Here is a 19,239-nt window from a genome sequence, read left to right as displayed (position 1 = left end):
TTGATGTGAGTGCATCAAAGACTCCATCAGCCCAGGAAGGCCAGAGGGATTCTCAGAGAAAGAGGGGTGATTAGCCTTCCAGTTATAAAGGTCGCAGAAGAGAAGGGCCAGTACTGGAGGGGTTGAAGGTTAGGGGGGTCCACTGGGATACCATAAGTACGCAAAGGCATGACTACAGTGGAGTCAGGTTCCATAGGACTCCGAACTCTGCGGCTTTGGGTTCCTGTCACTGGACCCCCACTTCCTACTTCTCCCTCCTGCAGAGCAGAGACTAGAGGCTGCTGGGGAGGAAATGGGGGAAGCAAAGGAGGGGCTGGCCACTCAAGAGGCTCCTCAATCTCAGGATAGAGCTTAGGAGGAGCAGAGGGTACTGAGGGCTTCGGTTTGGGAGGAGCCTTTGGTTTCTTTTGCGAGGCTGATGTGCCACGAAGGACCAGGGCCTGGGAGCCAGGTTTAACCCAAGGCTTAATCCAGGATGGAGGATTTTGAACCAGGTCTTGCCAGAACGAGATGTAAGGTTGCTGGTCAGGATGTGCTCCCAATTTTTTCCTGAAAAACAACAACTTTAACATCAAGAATCATAGTCAGGTCAAAAGAGCCCTCAGGGGGCCAGCCAACACCGAAAGTCTGCCACTTTCCTTCAACTGACATATTGTGTGCTCTGTCCCTAACTTTAGTCCAATGATCTAGTGTCAGTCTTCCTTTTTTTTTTTTTCCCCTCTTGGAGCTGAGGACCGAACCTAGGGCCTTGCGCTTTCTAGGCAAGTGCTCTACCGCTGAGCTAAATCCTCAACCCCTCTAGCGTCAGTCTTAAGGGGGTTGTTAAGTCTGAATTCCTCCACCCCGCTCAGTTCGGGAGAGTGCGGTGGCTTGTGCTATTGGAGCCCTGGCATGCCCAGTTTGGGAGAGCGAGGCTGCCCAGAGCTGGAAGGCACAGCAGGAGGGAGTGGCGCCCAAGAACAAGAGACTGGGTCCGATGCAAAGGCAACAAGCTGTATTGGGGCAGAGCTCTGGACCAATATGTACCTCACCCTCACGCAGGAGGCAGAGGGATTGGCCCCAAACCACAAGAGTATATATAGGGTTTTTGAGAAGGAGCGGGTAAAGAATGGCAGGGTGATACATGATTGGTCCCCGTGCTTATTCAAACTCAAGCAGGTCTTGAGCTGGCAGAAGAGATATCTGGGGTCCCACAGATGTTCTTTGTGGCTTTTCTCGGAGCTCTGGATGCAGGGCAGAGGAGCTCATTTTCTCCGAACTCACCCATGGAGGACAGCTATCTAATCTCACGGTCTCGGCCTCTGAGTTCCTGGAACACAAACTTCCCAGTACTTGAGTCATGTCAGAATTAAGTTGTACAGGCTGACAGAATTAATTTGTACAGGCTGAAAGCCAGGTTTAGGCCTTGAGTGGGATGAGTTTTTTTTTTTTTTTTTTTTTTTTTAAGATTTATTTTATTTATATGAATACACTGTAGCCGTCTTCAGACACACCAGAAGAGGGCATCAGATCCTATGACAGATGGTTGTGAGCCTCCACGTGGTTGCTGGAAATTGAACTCAGGACCTCTGGAAGAGCAGTCGGTGCTCTTAACCGCTGAGCCATCTCTCCAGACCCGCAGGGACGAGACGAATTTTTGAACAATATTTCATTCCCCACTTCTTCTAGTAAATAATTTTGTGTGTGTGTGTGTGGGGGGGGAGTGTCTAGTAAATAATTTTAATCTTAGAATTACAGCTCATCTTCAGGATCTTGTAAGGCCATATATTGTTGTCTAAGGATTAGTAATTGCACAGCACCAACTCCTTCTCTAACAAAAGCTATAAGCCTATTAATCACGCAAGGCCCAAAAGTAAGTAGCAGAAGCAATAGCACCAGGGGCCCGGCCAAAGCAGACAACAGAGTGGTCAGCCACAGAGAATGGGAGAACCAAGACTCAAACCATCCTTGTTGTGCCTCAAGGTCCCTCTGTCGTTTATCTCGTCTCTCTTTGAGTCTTTGCATGGAGTCTCTAACCTCTCCAGTATGATCAGCATAAAAGCAAGGCTCTTCCTTCAAGGCGGCACACAGTCCTCCTTCTTTAATAGGAGGTCAAGTCCTCTTCTGTTTTGTAAAACTACTTCTAAGAGGGAGGTCAGAGACTTCTCTAGAGCCTCAATGGAGCTTTGTAGGTCTCTAAGATCTTCATTAATAGCTGTCTGTAAGGATAAGAACCCTGATGCTGAGTCACCAGGGCAGCAGCCCCTGTTCCTACTCCGGCCACCACTCCTAATCCCAATAGCACAGCTAGAGTGAGGGAGATGGGTTCCCTCCTGTACCTGGTTACTCTCCTGTCAAGCAGGTCCTCGAACCCTGGGGCATCATGGTATATAATCTTAGGCAAGAGCTGGATAAGGATACAATAGTCTCTATAAGTTTTCTATTGAAAACCTTGGTAGCAACACGGGGTGAGACCCATATTGCAGGCCCACCAGGTTCCATTAGGAGGTACCAGATAGTAATCTTGGGTAGTGGTTGGGCTCAGAAAGGTCTGATTACAGAGATATTGCTAGCTCGGGGGGACCTTACCCAAGCATAGCCCCAAGCCAGAGACTTCAGTATGGTTAGCTTGCCCTGATCCTGCCAAGCACATTCACCATGTGAGCTGGAGTTACTGTAGCTCCCTACCAGCACTATCCCCTCATTGTAGGGTGGACTGTCCATTAGACACAGCCAACAGGACTCTGTGTCGTTAGGATTGGATTGGTTGAGAGCTTGGTAGGCCCCAAGGATAAGGTTAAACAGTCTATCCCCAGTGGAAGGGTGCCTAGTTAGGACAGGGTTGAAGGTACACTAGTGACTGGCAAGCTAGTACTGTTATGTCCCCTAGGAGGAGACGTGGGCGCCTTCGAGGGTAGAGCTGCTGGAGCGGCTAGTGGTGGCACTGAGGCCTTTGGGGACCTTTGATTGGGCAGGACCTTGTTGGGGCCCACTGGTCCACTTGGGGTGTTCTGTACTTTCAGTCTAAGCTTGAAAGTAAGTCCGGGGTCCTTCCCTGATATGTATAGACGAAGACCCATTCATACCCCCGGCCTTCCCACTGTTGTTGTTTGCCTTTTCCTGTGAAAGAGATGACTAAGGGATTACACCAATTATTAACACAGTTCGAGTTAAGGGTGTAGGTCCTGAATTAAGTTGTTGGGTCGGGGGGTTCTTCTCTTGACTGTAATATAGTCCCAACTGGCGGATGGGTTCCAGTAAGTATCCCCAGTTGTCTCACATCCCCAAGAGGCACAATAGTAGTCCGGGGCATAGCACACCTTGTGGTCAGAGAGTGATCTCTGCGCGACCCCCGGCAGACATATATGGGTGCCATAGTCAAGTATGTCCTGGCTGCAGCACTATAGCATCCTGGGACAGTGCTATGCCTTTGTTGGGTATTAACAGGTTTTTGTTGGGGCAAGTAGTGATCTGAGGTGCCCCAGGCTGCGTCAGCCCCCAGGGCCAGCCGACAGAGATCTACCTCTAAATCATACCATGGTGTGGTGGTGGTGACCACGGAGGAGGAATTTGCGAGGTCTCCTGCCTGGTTGACTATTTCCCAGGTATAGGTTCTAGGCTGATGGGGGTTGGTGCGACTCCGGGTCCCCCCTCTGAAGGCACAGCTTAAGAGGGTTATCAGTCCGTACCACAGTACCATTCATCTTGACTAGACTCGGGAGCCTTCACGTGTGAGGCGTGTACCCAGGTAGGGATCCCATCTACCTTCACCGAGGTGGGGGGTAGTCAACAGTACCACATGGTTCAAGGTTTCCCGCACGATGTCTCTGTATCAGGACCGCGTCTCCAACCTGGAACTGATGAGTTGTCTCAGGGGTCCCCGTGGCATAGGCTGCTGTCAGCTGTGACCAGACTTCTTTCTGTATCACCTGTAGGTCTTTTAGCCTGGCATACAAATTATTATTACTATGATATGTTGGTTTAATAACATCATCTAATACAGTCAGAGGAGCTGAGACCTCATATAAGATCTCAAAGTGGGTAAGGCTGAATCTGGAAGGGGTATTTCTTGTTTTGAAGAGAGCAAGAGGGAAGGAGTGCCACCCAGTCTGTGCCAGTCTCCATGGTCAATTTGGTCAGGGTCTCCTTTAGAGTTGTATTTATTTTCTCTACCTGTCCTGAACTTTGAGGTGCACTGGGCCTCACAGCAGGGTCAGTGGGGGATAGTTTAAAAATCTTTATTCTTTCAGCTCCATCCCAAGCCGTGAGCTCTCAGCACCTCGAGCTCTTTTCCGGTGTTTTACCTAGGAAAGATCCGAGGATCTCCCGTGAGTTGGCGGTTGCACCTTGCCACTAAAATCTGCCACGGCCGGATTCCTGCAGCTCACCCAATCAGTACGCTTTTTAAGGGCAGAAAATAAACACAAACAGGTGTGGTGCGCACCGCACAGTAACGCCGGGGAATTACTAACCTTTATTCCCTACAGCAGCAACTCCCGGCAGACAGGGACTGCTTGCAGCGTCCCCAGATCCCACAACTCGTCCAGCTCATACTCTGGCGCGCACCAGACCCGAGGACCCCAGGCTGCCCGCGGCGGCGCCTGACCCGAGGACCCCGGGCTGCCCGCGGCGGCGCCTGATCCAGGCACAGGCTCGTCTCCGCGCGCGCGTTCCGGTCCTCCTGCAGCGAGAGCCACCCTAGCCCCTCCTTGACCCGTCTGGCTGCGGTGAGCCGTGCGCGGACCCTCGGGATCGCGCACGCACAGGCGGGGTCGGACCGCCCCTCAAGGACCCGGGCCGGGAAACCCGCGCTGTCACAAAGGGGGACACGTGGGTGCCGCTGGCCCGGCCGCGCTCTCCCGCTGCGGGAGAGCTGCCTCCGCCGCCCGCCACCTCCTCCCCGGCCGCCCTGTGGGGCCGCGGCCGTGGCCGGCTGAGGAGATCTCCCGGCCAAGTGGGATCGCCGCCTTCAGTACGTACACGCGGCGCGAACTCCCCTTTCACAACCCCGGGGAGGGCGGGCGATTGGGGTCCCGCCTCCTCCTCCAGGCGCTGCTCGCGGCTGCTCCGCCAGGCCTAGATCCCGGCCCGGCGCCTGCGTGCCTTGCAGCACGTGCTCACGTCCCCTCCTCTATCTGCCCGGTTTCTCCTCAGGTCACTCCACCGCGCTCCGACCCTGCACAGCCATGTCCATCCTCTACGTCTCTCCCCACCCCGACGCCTTCCCCAGCCTGCGAGCCCTCATCGCTGCCCGCTACGGGGAAGCTGGGGACGGTCCCGGGTGGGGAGGCCCTCACCCTCGCATCTGCCTGCAGCCTCCCCCGAGCAGCCGGACTCCATTCCCCCCGCCTCGCCTGCCCGCCCTGGAGCAGGGGCCTGGCGGCCTGTGGGTGTGGGGGGCCCCGGCTGTAGCTCAGCTGCTGTGGCCAGCAGGCCTGGGAGGACCCGGGGGCAGCCGGGCAGCTGTCCTGGTCCAGCAGTGGGTCAGTTATGCCGACACGGAGCTCACACCAGCTGCCTGCGGGGCGACGCTGCCTGCTCTAGGACTTCGAGGTCCTGGTCAGGATCCCCAGGTGAGAGGGAAGAAGAAGGAGGGAGAACTTCTGAGTAAACAAGCAGGATTGGAAACAATCCCAAGGAAGGAAGTAGGTTGTCAGGCGGTCAAATCCCTGTTTGCGGCCTGGTGTAGTAACTTTGGGAACACTTTAAGTTCTTCAGCCTTGGTCTTCTGTGTCTGAGAACCCAAGCTGATGTAATCCCTTCCTCAGGGGGTGTGGTAGATGAGCGCCTGGGAGCGTGCTTTTGGTGTTTTCACTTTTGGTTTTGGAGTGTGTGTGCATCTTTAAACAGGGTCTCACTCTATCTGAATGGCTTGGAACCGCACGGGTGTGCCAGGCATTACTAAGTCTCTAATGGTCTTTGGGTTTTTGTTGCCATGATAAAAACAACATGACCAAAAGCAGCTTGGGAAAGAAAGGATTTATTCCAAGGTATAAGGTTATACATCCCTGAAGGACGTCAGGCCAGTGACTGGAGGAAGGAACTGAAGCTGAGGCACTGCAGGATGGCTACTTACTTGCCTGCTCACCACAGCTTGTCACCAGGGGAGGTATTGCCTACCACGAACTGGCCCTCCACGTAGTCGTTAGTTAGGAAAATGTCCCCACAGATTCACCTTACAGGCCGATCTGGTTGGGGACATTTTCCCAATTGAGTTTCCCTCTCCCTACAGGCCCCTGGCTTGTGTGAGGTTGACAAGGCCCTGGTTGGCAAATGTGACAGGGACACCAGGTGTGAGCTGTAGAAAAGGCTGGGGAGAGACCGATAGTTGCTGGGAGGAGTTAGGGGAGATATGAATTGAAGGAGGGGGAAGGGAGAGGACAGATAACCAGCCGGATTGTTCCTGTGAGCCCTTCCGGGGTAGACCTGTACCATACTTAACTGGAAGCTCCACCCCTTCAGGAGAGGGAGTGCACGGTGGATACTTGGTGTCTCTTGGAGGGGTGGGGGGAATGAATGAACCACACAGACCCTGACTGGTTTCTTCATGTCCTGATGGGCTAGCAAAGCCTCATTTCTGCTTCATGTTTGCTCCTTTTAGAGCCTGGTGTGATTCCTTGGCGCATAGACTTAAGTGTTTAGGGGTGACTTGTTGACTAAATTACACACACAAAATGCCTGTATGTATTTGACTTTTATTTTGTGTTTTGCCAGTGCACACGTGCGTGTATGTGTGTGTGTACATGTACGTACACACACAAGTGTGTCTAGTGCTGAAGGAGTCTGGGTCCGTGTAACCTCTATAACTGGGCTCACGATCTGTTGTGCCACCACCACGTGGATCCAAGAACCAAACTTGAGGCCTCTGTAAGAGCAGCCAGTGTTGTTTATGTCCTCTGTCTCTCCAGCCCTATAAAATATATTTCGGAGGCCTCCTGCATGCTAAATACTCTTCCACTGAACTTTCAACCAGACATAGTTTTGTTACTGCTTTGAGACAGGGTCTTAACTATGTAGCCTTAATTGAAATGGGACTAGTTGTGAAGACTAGGCTAGCTTCAAAGGCAGCCCCCCCATCCCACCCTTTTGCCTGCTGAGAACTAGGATTAAAGGCAGTACCACACCCAGGAGAACTATTCATAATGACCGTGTGAGTGAGGAAGGAAGCAGTCTGAGCTGGTCAGTGGCTTGAGTCTGGGAACTTCGTGGACAGGGTGGAGCGGTGGCTCTTAACCTTGCAGAAAGGTCAGGACCCTTCTGAGGGTGGAAAGGGTGACCCTTTCACAGGGTTGCCTGAGAAAAGCGTTAGAGGTCATTTATGTTACGATCCATTACCGTAGCAAGGTTATATATGCTTGGGAAGTAGCAACAAAAATAATGTTTATGGTTTAGGGGTCAGCACAACATGAGGAAGCATTTTAAAGGGTCTCAGCATTAGGAAGGTTGAGGACCACTGAGATAGAAGCATGGAAGCAGTGTCACGTGAGTCCCTTTCTTTTCCTGTTAGGCTGCCCTTGGGGCCCTGGGCAAGGCCTTGAACCCCTTGGAGGAATGGCTTCGTCTGCACACCTACCTGGCTGGGGACGCTCCCACTCTGGCTGACTTAGCTGCTGTGACAGCCTTACTGCTGCCCTTCCGATACGTGAGTCCCAGGAGCCTGGGGAGGGACAAGTGCATGCCCGTTAGACTTCGTATTACAGTGACTGAGATAATTGGTTTGGTTTGGTTTTTCTCAGGTTCTGGACCCTTCTGCCCGCCGGATCTGGGGTAATGTGACTCGCTGGTTTAACACCTGTGTCCGGCAACCAGAATTCCGGGCTGTGCTGGGAGAAGTGGTCCTGTACTCAGGGGCCAGGTCTGTCACTCAGCAGCCAGGTGAGGAGGATGGGAGACAGCAGGGGGAGGGATGGGGGCCCCCCCTTTTATCTAAGAAGTCCCTGGGTCATTGGGTGCGGAAGCTGTGGGAGGTAAAGGTTGAAGATGACCATCAGGCTTGGGGCAATGGATTTAGACTCTGCACTGTTCAGAGGGGTCCCCAGCAGCCTTGAGTCTGAATTTCTGTGCCTCCCTCCAGGTTCCGAGATCACTGCACCCCAAAAGACAGCTGCTCAGCTCAAGAAAGAAGCAAAGAAACGGGAGAAACTAGAGAAATTCCAACAGAAGCAGAAGACGCAGCAGCAGCAGCCGGCACATGGGGAGGTAGGAGGGCCCAGGGCTGGGCAGGAGTGGGTGGAGCCTTGTTGAGGTGGCTCATGGTTGGGTCTGCGTCTTCTTCCTTCTGAACAGAAGAAACCAAAACCAGAGAAGAAGGAGAAGCGAGACCCCGGGGTCATTACCTATGACCTCCCTACCCCACCTGGGGAGAAGAAAGGTACTGGCTGGGGAAGGGACCCAACTCTGGCCACTGCTTTCCCCGCTCCTCTCTGCCATGTATGTCCTGCTTGGTGAGGGAGGGTTAGCAGAACAGCCTCAGTCCTGGCCTGTTCCTTCCTTCCTCACTTGAGGCTCTCTGGCTTCACTGAGCCCTCTTCTTCCTCCCAGACGTAAGTGGCACCATGCCCGACTCCTACAGCCCTCAGTATGTGGAGGCTGCCTGGTACCCTTGGTGGGAGCGGCAGGGCTTCTTCAAGCCAGAGTACGGGGTGAGTGGTCGCTTCTGCCTAGGTCTAGAGGGAGACAGAGGTGGACAAGGGCAGGACTTAGGAGCCACTGCCTGGGAAGGGGCTCCTCGATGATGCCTAGGCTTTAGCATTTGCCCCCTCCTTCTCCACCACCAGCGTCCTAGCGTGTCAGCACCAAATCCCCGAGGTGTCTTCATGATGTGCATCCCACCCCCCAACGTGACAGGTTCCCTGCACCTGGGCCACGCGCTCACCAACGCCATCCAGGACTCCCTGACTCGATGGTGAGCTCCTGTTTGCACCTCCAGCTGGCGCCCTCCGCCCTGCTTGGCTCCGTTCTCTCCCTGGGCTCTCTCTGCCATGCTGGCCTTGCCTGGCCCCTCAGGTGTGGCTTTCCTGCCTGCTCCCCTGAGCTCTCAGCAGTCTGTCCCATTCAGGTAACTGTCAGTGCAGCTGACTTCCAAAGGCTCCTCTCTCTTCTTTCTCTGTCACCTGAGAACATTGGTACCCCACTGTTGCAGTGCTGGGGCTTGGGCTGAGGCCTGTATACACTGAGCGTGGTCTGCCATAGAACCTCACCGTTGGTCTGTAGCCACATTCCTTGGGATTTTAACGGTGCATGGGCAGACTCGTGTTGAAACACATCTCCTCGATCTTCCCTCCCAGACCTCCTCCCTTCCTGAGTGCAGTCCCTGCTTATTACTACTACATCTTTCTAGGTCTGTCCGCCTGGGAATCCCCATAGTTTATGGGGATCCTGCGTTCTTTCCAGGCTACACAGGTCCTTGGATGCTGAAGGGGAGTAGTAGTTTTTGTTGTGTTTAAGGCATGGTCTTACCGTGTAGTTTTATCTCTGCTGTCCTGGACTCTATAGACCAGGCTCGCCTCTAACTCACAGACCCATCTTCCTCAGCTTCCCAAGTATTGGAGGGAAGGTAGTTGTTACTCTAGATCAGCCTTCCTTTCTTTCTATTTATTTTATTTTTTAAAATCCTTCTTAAGTTCTATGTGTGCGTTTATGTGGGTCTGGGCACGTGAGTGCAGATGCTGGCAGGAGCCAGGGAGGTTGGGCGTCCCTGGAGCTGGGGTTTGTCAGCCACCTGATGTGGAGCTGCAAACTGAACTCTGGTCCTTTGGAAGAGCGGCACGTTCTTAATAATCACTGAGCCATCTCCCCAACCCCTCTCCTCCTCCCTCGTTTTAGTTTACAACAGATTGTAACTCGGTTGGAGAAGTGGCTCACAGTTAAGAGCACTGGCTGCTCTGTAGTTAGAGTTCCTGGGTTTGGTTCCTAGAGCACCTGTCTGGTGACTCGGTCACCCTTAACCCCATTTCCAGGTTTACACCTCTGCGGGGACATACGTGGCATTCATTCATTCAGGCAGGAGAATACTCATTCATAAAGTAAACAAAGCCACACAGCCAGGTGTGATGACAAGGCTAGCCTGGGCTACGTAGTGAGACCGTGCCTCAAAGGCAAACACAAAAAGTTGTTCCTCGGGGCTGGGGATTTAGCTCAGTGGTAGAGCGCTTACCTAGGAAGCGCAAGGCCCTGGGTTCGATCCCCAGCTCCGAAAAAAAGAACCAAAAAAAAAAAAAAAAAAAAAAGTTGTTCCTTGACTTTTTTCTAATATTCAAGTTTCTCTTGGACATGTATACTTGTTCTTAAATGCAGACTGACTTCATGTTTTTTTTCTTTTTTTAAATTTAAATGTCTTTTTAAAAGATTATTTATTTTACGTATATGAGTACACTGTCTTCAGACACACCAGAAAACAGTGTCCGATCCCCCATAGGTCCGATTCCCCTATAGGTAGTTGTGAGCCACCATGTGGTTGCTGGGAATTGAGCTCAGGACCTCTGAAAGAGCAGTCAGTGCTCTTAACTGCTGAGCCATCTCTCCAGCAACTAATTTAAATTTTTATTAAACATGAGAACAGTATTTTCTTTACATACATGTCGGTACCACACGTGTGCTTTGTGCTTGCAGAGGCCAGAGGAGGGAGGTGGAGACCTTGGAACTACAATTACAGATGTGTGAGCCACCATGTGGGTGCTGGGCTTTGAACCTGGGTCCTGTGGACAAGCAGCCAGTGCTCTCTTAACTGTTTCTTAAGTTGAGGACCTGTGTGTGGGCTAGGCTAGCCTGCCGCTCTTGGCTTAGCAACGACGCTTCCTGTTGTTCTCAGGAGCTGGAACTGCGGGTGCACACCCTGCAGTTTTAGTAGATTTACTTATCTACTCATTTTGTACTAGCTTACATGCACTAGTGTTTTGCCTGCATTTCTGTCTGGGTACCATGTGCCCAGCAATGCCTTGGGACTGGAGTTACACAGTTGTGGGCAGCCATGTGGAGCTGGGAAGAGATCCCAGATCCTTGAGATCCTCAGCCAGTGCTCCTCACAGCTGACCCAGTGCTCCTCACAGCTGACCCAGTGCTCCTCACAGCTGGCCCAGTGCTCCTCACAGCTGGCCCAGTGCTCCTCACAGCTGACCCAGTGCTCCTCACAGCTGACCCAGTGCTCCTCACAGCTGACCCAGTGCTCCTCACAGCTGACCCAGTGCTCCTCACAGCTGGCCCAGTGCTCCTCACAGCTGACCCAGTGCTCCTCACAGCTGGCCCAGTGCTCCTCACAGCTGACCCAGTGCTCCTCACAGCTGACCCAGTGCTCCTCACAGCTGGCCCAGTGCTCCTCACAGCTGGCCCAGTGCTCCTCACAGCTGACCCATCTCTCTGAGCTCCCCTAAGGGAGCTTTGGTTTGGTTTGGCTTTTGGTCTTTTGATTTCCTGTTCTCGGGTTTTAGTAGCCCAGAATGGCATTGAGATGGGTGACCAATGGCAATGAGTTAGGTGGCCAAGGCTGGCCTTGAACTCCTGACACTCCTGCCTTCCCCAACCAGCATGAGGATTGCATGGGTGAGCTGCTCTACCCAGATTTGTTTTTAACAGTAATGATACCAAAGGGCGCTTTTCTTCTTTTTCAGTTGGGGTCTGTCTTAGAACTTGCTATGTAGACCAGGTTGGCCTCAAACCCAGTTTGCCTCTGCCTTCTGGGCAATGAGATTAAAGATGTGCACCACTGCCGCCCGGTTCCTCAAAGCACATTAAAGTTTATAAAGTATGTTAATGTTTTCTGGGGTGTCTGTAAGGGCGACTTCTTGCTATCTCTAAGAGACTTGCTACAATCCCTTTCCACAAAAGATCTTAGTACAGTGTGATAAGCAAGCGGAACTGTAATCCTTACTTCATTGTACACTGTTATTTTGTCTCCCCCCCCCCCCCCCCCCCGGAGCCGAGGACTGAACCCAGGGCCTTGTGCTTGCTAGGCAAGCGCTCTACCACTGAGCTAGATCCCCAACCCCTCATTGTACACTGATGATGGTCCTCTAACATGCAAGGGGTTGGGAGGGAACGGTGGAGATGGCTCAGTGGATAAAGCACGCTGCAAACATACGGGAACCCAAGTTTGGATCCACGGGACCCGTGGATTGCACATCTGTAATCTCAGAAGCACTGAGGGCAATGGACGCTTGTGCTGTAAGCCTCTTACAGTGGAGAACAGGAGAACACAGCCCAAGGTGGAAGACAGGGACTGAGGCTTCAGTTTACCTTCTGCCTTCCACATGCACACACGCCCTCGCAGGTGCACACATAAAAACTAAAACCCTGGGGTTGGGGATTTAGCTCAGTGGTAGAGCGCTTGCCTAGCAAGCACAAGGCCCTGGGTCCGGTCCCCAGCTCCGAAAAAAAGAAAAAAAAAAAGAAGTACTGATTGTGTCTCCGCCCTTTTTGGCAAATGGGAACATTGAGATGGGTATTCCTGTGTATGTAGTCCTGGTGGCCTGGAACTCATAGAAATCCACGCCTCTGCCTCGGGTGCTGGGATTAGATGAGGCCACCACCCTGGCACATAACACCTTCTTACCTTATCGGCTGGCATTTCCTATCGCCTGTGTCCTCCCTTACATCTGTGAGCCTCTTCCTCCTGCTGGCCTCCCCTTTTGTTGTGAACGGAGTGAAGGTTCCCCTGTTCACAGGGCGCGGGCATCGTATCAATCATTCCACTGAAGAACATGCCTTTCGTCCCTCTGCAGTCACTAGGATCTGGAGAGGCCTGTGCCCACCCTGTTCGTCTTCTCTGTCGGGCACTTTAATAAGACATGGCGAGTTAGGAGCAAGACCTCTTGGGTAATCTGCTTGGGTCTGTGAATGAAATTGGCTTCTGTCTGTGACTTTGTTCCTAGGACCATCTTGCCCATAGCTCTCTGGCTGGGTGAGACCTCCTCTGTTCTTTTTAGAGATTGTCCTGCTGGTCTTCCAAGTTCTTTCTCTGCCTGACTTCAGAATGAGAGGGTTTCAATCCATCCCTTTCTTAAGCATCCATGACCCCCTCTGGCAGAACTGTGAGACCGTTGGTGTTGGGTTTACCTGCCTGGCTCACCCTCTGGCCCTGCTGTGTCCCACAGGCACCGCATGCGGGGGGAGACTACCCTATGGAACCCAGGCTGTGACCATGCCGGCATCGCCACCCAGGTGGTGGTGGAAAAGAAACTCTGGAAAGAGCGGGGTCTGAACCGGCACCAGCTGGGCCGCGAGGCCTTTCTTCAGGAGGTCTGGAAGTGGAAAGCGGAGTAAGTCCAGCAAGCCCACGGGTGCTGCAGCCCTGGTTGCGGGCTTGGGCTCCCACAGGGGTGGCCGAAGGCTTATCCTGGACTCTGTCCACTTCCAGGAAGGGTGACAGGATTTACCACCAATTAAAGAAACTTGGCAGCTCCTTGGACTGGGATCGAGCCTGCTTCACCATGGATCCAGTATGCAGGCAGAACCCTGGGGCGGGGCGGGGGTGCTCCCAGGGTGGGGTCCCTCTGCCAGGAAGTCAGAGCATAGCCAAGGGCTCAGCCATCAGTGCCTAGCCCAGACCTAAGCTGCAAGCCCCCAGCTGCCCCTGCATCACCAGACCCTGACCTGCCCTGCACTCCCATAAAAAACAAACTGTCCTGGAGGTTCTGTGTGGGACTCTAGGATAGGCCTGGTGAACTCCCCGTCCCCCCTCAGTCCTCACCTCACACCCCCACCCTGGGCATTGTCCTTGGCCTCCAGGCACCAAGATTTCTCTGACTTCCACTTTCTTCACCCTAGAAATTGTCAGCAACTGTGACAGAAGCTTTTGTTAGGCTCCATGAAGAAGGGGTCATTTACCGCAGTACCCGCCTGGTCAACTGGTCCTGCACCCTCAACTCTGCCATTTCTGACATCGAGGTATGTAAGCCTCTTCCCACAGTGGCCCGTCTCCCTCTGCCCACCACCTGTCTCCCTCTGGTCTTCCCTAGCCTGGGCCTGGCCCACTTCTCTAAACACCCATCTCACAGGTGGATAAGAAAGAGCTGACGGGCCGCACCCTGCTCTCTGTGCCTGGCTACAAGGAGAAGGTGGAGTTTGGGGTCCTCGTGTCCTTTGCCTACAAGGTCCAAGGCTCAGGTGGGAGCTAAGGACACCAGGATGTGGGCTGGGAGGGGGCGGGTGGAGGGAGCTCAGACACAGAGCCTTCTGTCACTCCAGACAGCGACGAGGAGGTGGTGGTGGCAACAACCCGGATCGAGACAATGCTGGGGGACGTGGCTGTGGCTGTGCACCCCAAAGATCCCAGATACCAGGTGGGGCGTGGACACTCATGCTGTGTTCTGGGGTGGGTGAGGGCCTGGTGCCCAGCCCTGCCAGTCCTGACCTTTCCCTGTTTGTGTTAAGCATTTAAAGGGAAAGAGTGTCGTCCACCCGTTCTTGTCCCGGAGCCTTCCCATTGTCTTTGATGACTTTGTGGACATGGAGTTTGGCACAGGTGAGCCGTGGCTGTCGCCTGTTGGGAGAAAAGACTGAAAAATTACCTTCGGTGCAGTAGGCAGAACTGAAGCTGGATACAAGATACAAGACACCGTGTTAGGGAGCAGACAGCAGAGGGGTCTGGGAGCCACGCCCTTCAGCGTGAGGGGTGTGGGAGGGAACCCCCAGCATGCAGTGGAACCCTGGCACACCCTGTGTCCTCCAGGTGCTGTGAAGATCACCCCGGCCCATGACCAGAATGACTATGAGGTTGGGCAGCGACATAGGCTGGAGGCCATTAGCATCATGGACTCGAAGGGGGCCCTTGTCAATGTGCCTCCACCTTTCCTGGTGAGGATGTCTGCACAGTGAGGGGCCTGTGTGGAAGGTGGAGAGTCTTGGGCATTGCCATAATGAGGCCTTTTCCATCCAGGGCCTGCCCAGGTTTGAGGCCAGGAAGGCTGTGCTGGCGGCCCTGAAGGAGCAGGGCCTGTTCCGCGGCGTCAAGGACAACCCCATGGTAGTGCCACTATGCAAGTGAGACCAGGGACGGTGCACATGGGGAAGGGAAGGGTGGGGTTCCTCTGGGAGCTTGGCACATGGCCTACTCTCTATGACCTTCCTGCTGCAGCCGCTCCAAGGATGTGGTGGAGCCTCTGCTAAGGCCACAGTGGTACGTGCGCTGTGGGGAGATGGCTCAGGCCGCCAGTGCTGCCGTGACCCGGGGAGACCTCCGTATACTGCCTGAGGCCCATCAGCGGACGTGGCATTCTTGGATGGACAACATCCGGTGTGTATGGCCTGGGTGGGCAGCACGGCAGCTGAGAGACACAGGCTGAGTACCCTGACTGACCCCTTGCTGTTCGCAGAGACTGGTGCATCTCTCGGCAGCTGTGGTGGGGCCACCGAATCCCTGCCTACTTCATCACTGTCCATGACCCAGCGGTACCCCCTGGGGAGGTGAGGAGGCTCTAGCTAGATGTTGCCTGCTGGGGTTTGTTGGGCCCTTGGTTGGCAGAGGGGTCTGGGCGAAGTAAAGGAAGCCTTTTTGATAACCCTCTCTGTTAGGACCCTGATGGGCGGTACTGGGTAAGCGGACGCACTGAAGCAGAGGCCCGGGAGAAGGCAGCACGGGAATTTGGAGTGTCCCCTGACAAGATCAGCCTTCAGCAAGGCAGGGATGGGCATGGATGGGGGGACAGTTGGGATTCTGTCCTTTTATTACCATCCTGCTAATCTCTGACCTTTGTTCCTTCCAGATGAGGATGTGTTAGACACCTGGTTCTCGTCTGGTCTCTTTCCCTTCTCCATCTTTGGCTGGCCCAATCAGGTATGTTCTAACGTGAAGAGGGAGGGGCCTTGAAGGGAATGCTGGGCTTACCTGCATTGCATACTCTCGGCTTCCCCCAGTCAGAAGATCTCAGTGTGTTCTACCCTGGGACCCTGCTGGAGACGGGCCATGATATCCTCTTCTTCTGGGTGGCCCGAATGGTCATGCTTGGCCTGAAGCTCACTGGGAAGCTGCCCTTCAGAGAGGTGTGAAGATGCTAAGCCCCGCCCCCGTATCTCCTCCCCTGCCTTCTCGGGTAGCTGTTGGTTAAGATTAGCTTTGGTGGGTCTGGCCCAGGGCTTCCTCTTCCCAGTGGACAGGCACTTGTCAGCCACACTGAGACTTGGAGCTAGTAGGGCCACTAGGGACCCATGATCCCCAGTAGGGGGGCTGGGGAAGCCATCAAGACTGGGAGGATCGTGGCCTCAATGTCACACTGTGTGCCCCCAGGTCTACCTCCATGCAATCGTGCGGGACGCTCATGGCCGGAAGATGAGCAAGTCTCTCGGCAATGTCATCGACCCCCTGGATGTCATCCATGGAGTTTCCTTGCAGGTAGGGCACTCAGTGGGTCAGTTAGGAACAACTTTGCAGCTATGGCTGAAACAACCTGATGCCTCCCATCTCCTCCTTAGGGCCTCCATGACCAACTACTGAACAGCAACCTGGATCCCAGTGAGGTGGAGAAAGCCAAAGAAGGACAGGTGTGGGGTGGGCAGCAGCGGGTGGACAGGTGTGGGGTGGGCAGCAGCGGGTGGGCAGGTGTGAGGTGGGCTGCAGCGGGTGGGCAGGTGTGGGGTGGGCTGCAGCGGGTGGGCAGGTGTGGGGTGGGCTGCAGCGGGTGGGCAGGTGTGGGGTGGGCTGCAGCGGGTGGGCAACCTGACCACCCTATTCCCTCTGTGTCCTCTGTAGAGGGCCGACTTTCCAGCAGGGATTCCCGAGTGTGGCACTGATGCCCTACGCTTTGGACTCTGTGCCTACACATCCCAAGGTATGGTCTCCCATCCTCCCCCAGTTGCCTGTTTTCTTCCTTGAAACCTCTGCTCCTCCACCTTGGGCCTGCAGAGGACCTCTCTGAGAGGGAGAATGGGGTGGAGTCAGATTCATCCCTCCCCTAGGTCGAGACATTAACCTGGATGTGAACAGGATCCTGGGGTACCGTCACTTCTGCAACAAACTCTGGAATGCCACCAAGTTTGCTTTGCGCGGCCTTGGGAAGGGCTTTGTACCCTCACCAACCTCCAAGGTGAAGTTCTGGTTGACGGCCATCTATGACAGCATGCATGTCCACACAGCGTCAGGCGTGGTCCTAGTGCGCCAAGACTGAAGCCGCTGCAGCCCCGCCCCCCTTGCAGTCTGGGGATAGCTGGGTGGCTCCCTGCCCTGGTAGTGTGCTGGCTGACATTGCTCTTCCCTGCAGCCGGAAGGGCACGAGAGCCTGGTGGACCGCTGGATCCGCAGCCGGTTGGCAGAGGCCGTGAGGCTCAGCAATGAAGGCTTCCAGGCTTATGATTTCCCAGCCGTCACCACTGCCCAGTACAGCTTTTGGCTCTATGAGCTCTGTGATGTCTACTTGGTGAGCACTGGGACGGGGCCTAGGCCTGTGCAGCTCTGACCTCAGGCTCGCCCTGAGACTTGAGTTCACCTTTTGTTTTCAGTTCTCATGGGGAGGGGGATCCAGGTGGAACCTGGCCCTGAGCCTTCTGCCTCCCCGTCTCTAGGAGTGCCTAAAACCCGTTCTGAATGGAGTGGACCAGGTAGCAGCAGACTGTGCTCGGCAAACCCTCTACACCTGCCTGGATGTCGGCCTGCGGCTGCTCTCACCCTTCATGCCCTTTGTCACAGAGGAGCTATTCCAGAGGCTGCCCCGGCGGACACCAAACGCTCCTGCTAGCCTCTGTGTCACCCCCTACCCAGAGCCCTCAGAGGTATGAGGTGTGGCCTAGAGGGCACTGCTGCCCTCCCTTTCCCCCACTCTGCCTCACAGTGCTCCCCCTCCCCCACTCTGCCTCAGTACTCCCCACTCTGCCTCAAGTGCTCCCCCTCCCCACTCTGCCTCGCAGTGCTCCTCCTTTCCCCACTCTGCCTCACAGTGCTCCCCACTCTGCCTCACAGTGCTCCCCACTCTGCCTCACAGTACTCCCCACTCTGCCTCACAGTGCTCTCCACTCTGCCCCACAGTGCTCCCCACTCTGCCCCACAGTGCTCCCCATTCTACCTCACAGTGCTCCCCACTCTGCCTCACAGTGCTCCTGGAAGGACCCTGAAGCTGAAGCTGCTCTTGAGCTAGCGCTGAGCATCACTAGAGCTGTGCGCTCCCTGCGTGCAGACTACAACCTGACCCGGACCAGGCCCGACTGTAAGCCTCAGGCCCCGTGTCCGTCCACCTATCTTGTCCCCCTGTCCTCCAAGGCCCCTTAGGGAACCCAGGGTCTGGCTGTATCCAGGCTTCACTTTTCTCCCTCCTCACTCTGCAGGTTTCTTGGAAGTAGCTGATGAGGCTACGGGTGCCTTGGCCTCGGCAGTGTCGGCCTACGTGCAGACTCTGGCCAGTGCGGGTGTGGTGGCCGTCTTGGCCCTGGGTGCTCCTGCACCACAGGGCTGCGCTGTGGCTGTGGCCTCAGACCGCTGCTCCATCCACCTGCAGCTGCAGGGGCTCGTGGACCCAGCCCGGGAGCTGGGCAAGCTGCAGGCCAAGCGGAGTGAGGCACAGCGACAGGCTCAGCGGCTGCAGGAGCGCCGTGCTGCCTCTGGCTACTCAGCAAAGGTGCCCCTTGAGGTCCAGGAGGCCGACGAAGTGAAGGTGTGTGGTGGGGTTGTCCCAGCATCAGCTGCTTCTGTCGTGCCCTGGTCTCAGCAAGCCCAGCTGCTAGGACCCTGGAACCCCTGTGGCAGTGGAACCCTAAGTATAGTGCCTGCTCCTGCTTAACTGCCTAGGCTCACCCAGAAAGTCAGTTTGTCTCCTGGCGTGGGATTCCCGAAGGCCCTTGCCCCTAGGGTCTTCCAAGGAGGCCCAGTGCTTGGAAGCACTGGCGACACTGAGTGTTCATTCCCAGGCCCTCTGAGTGAGGGTAGCGTGTGGCCAGGCAGCCTTGGGCTCCTCATAGGTGGGGTCCCTCAGGATTGTGTGTGCGCTCCAAGGCCTTTGTCACTGGGCACTCAGGAAAAGGAGCACTTCAGAGGAGGGTCTTGACGGAGGCGTGGGGTGTGCTGCCTCACTACCCTGACTTCCCGGTCCTCACCCATCTCACCAACCTGGGCTCCTCTACTCTCTGGGTGTTTGGTCTCCTTGGGCATGGGTCATCACCATAACCCCTTTTGCACCCCCAGTTACAACAGACAGAGGCGGAGCTCAGGAAGGTGGATGAGGCCATCGCCCTGTTTCAGAAGATGCTGTGACACCCCCAGTTCCAACCCCCAGTGTTCCACCAAACAGGGATGGCAGCAATAAAATATTTTGCCAACATTTTCTCTTGTCTGTGTGGTGTGGG

At 54.9% G+C, this 19,239-nt stretch overlaps 1 protein-coding gene and 1 long non-coding RNA gene across 4 annotated transcripts; one reads left to right on the top strand and one right to left on the bottom strand.

Annotated features, from left to right (window-relative positions):
- Positions 1-972: 972 nt before the first annotated feature.
- On the bottom strand, positions 973-4,552 carry LOC108349032 (uncharacterized). Of its 2 annotated transcripts, XR_015645559.1 has the most exons (4): positions 4,452-4,552; positions 4,153-4,283; positions 2,319-3,924; positions 973-2,194 (listed from the first exon to the last, which is right to left on the bottom strand). It is a non-coding gene; the product is annotated as an uncharacterized LOC108349032 (long non-coding RNA). The 2 variants fall into 2 exon arrangements; XR_015645560.1 differs by lacking the exon at positions 4,153-4,283.
- Positions 4,553-4,792: 240 nt separating this feature from the next.
- Positions 4,793-19,214, top strand: Vars1 (valyl-tRNA synthetase 1). Of its 2 annotated transcripts, none has more exons than XM_087596862.1 (30): positions 4,793-4,951; positions 5,134-5,552; positions 7,487-7,621; positions 7,716-7,854; positions 8,054-8,178; positions 8,266-8,350; positions 8,521-8,621; positions 8,757-8,884; positions 13,068-13,232; positions 13,331-13,412; positions 13,741-13,860; positions 13,971-14,079; positions 14,161-14,255; positions 14,347-14,437; positions 14,645-14,769; positions 14,852-14,955; positions 15,050-15,208; positions 15,288-15,378; positions 15,487-15,592; positions 15,678-15,748; positions 15,829-15,954; positions 16,199-16,303; positions 16,384-16,452; positions 16,661-16,739; positions 16,867-16,994; positions 17,169-17,324; positions 17,470-17,676; positions 17,996-18,107; positions 18,226-18,551; positions 19,079-19,214. In XM_087596862.1, the coding sequence occupies exons 2-30, from the start codon at positions 5,166-5,168 to the stop codon at positions 19,145-19,147; spliced, it is 3,795 nt and encodes a 1,264-aa protein (XP_087452988.1). In that variant the 5' UTR covers positions 4,793-4,951; positions 5,134-5,165; the 3' UTR covers positions 19,148-19,214.
- Positions 19,215-19,239: the final 25 nt, after the last annotated feature.

The sequence above is a fragment of the Rattus norvegicus genome, chromosome 20 (genome assembly GCF_021556685.1).
Source record: "Rattus norvegicus strain SHRSP/BbbUtx chromosome 20, alternate assembly SHRSP_T2T, whole genome shotgun sequence".
In the NCBI taxonomy this organism is placed as follows: Eukaryota; Metazoa; Chordata; class Mammalia; order Rodentia; family Muridae; genus Rattus; species Rattus norvegicus.
Note: the sequence above shows the minus strand (reverse complement) of the source record. Positions and strands in the feature narration are given on the sequence as shown.

What these genes read in the sequence shown, in the direction of transcription:
- Vars1 (XM_087596862.1), top strand. Translation starts at nt 5,166, where the DNA reads ATGTCCATCCTCTACGTCTCTCCCCACCCCGACGCCTTCCCCAGCCTG. An exon ending in CCCACCTGGGGAGAAGAAAG is followed by an intron (nt 8,351 to 8,520) that starts GTACTGGCTGGG and finishes TCTTCCTCCCAG; the next exon opens with ACGTAAGTGGCACCATGCCC. An exon ending in TCCATGGAGTTTCCTTGCAG is followed by an intron (nt 16,304 to 16,383) that starts GTAGGGCACTCA and finishes TCTCCTCCTTAG; the next exon opens with GGCCTCCATGACCAACTACT.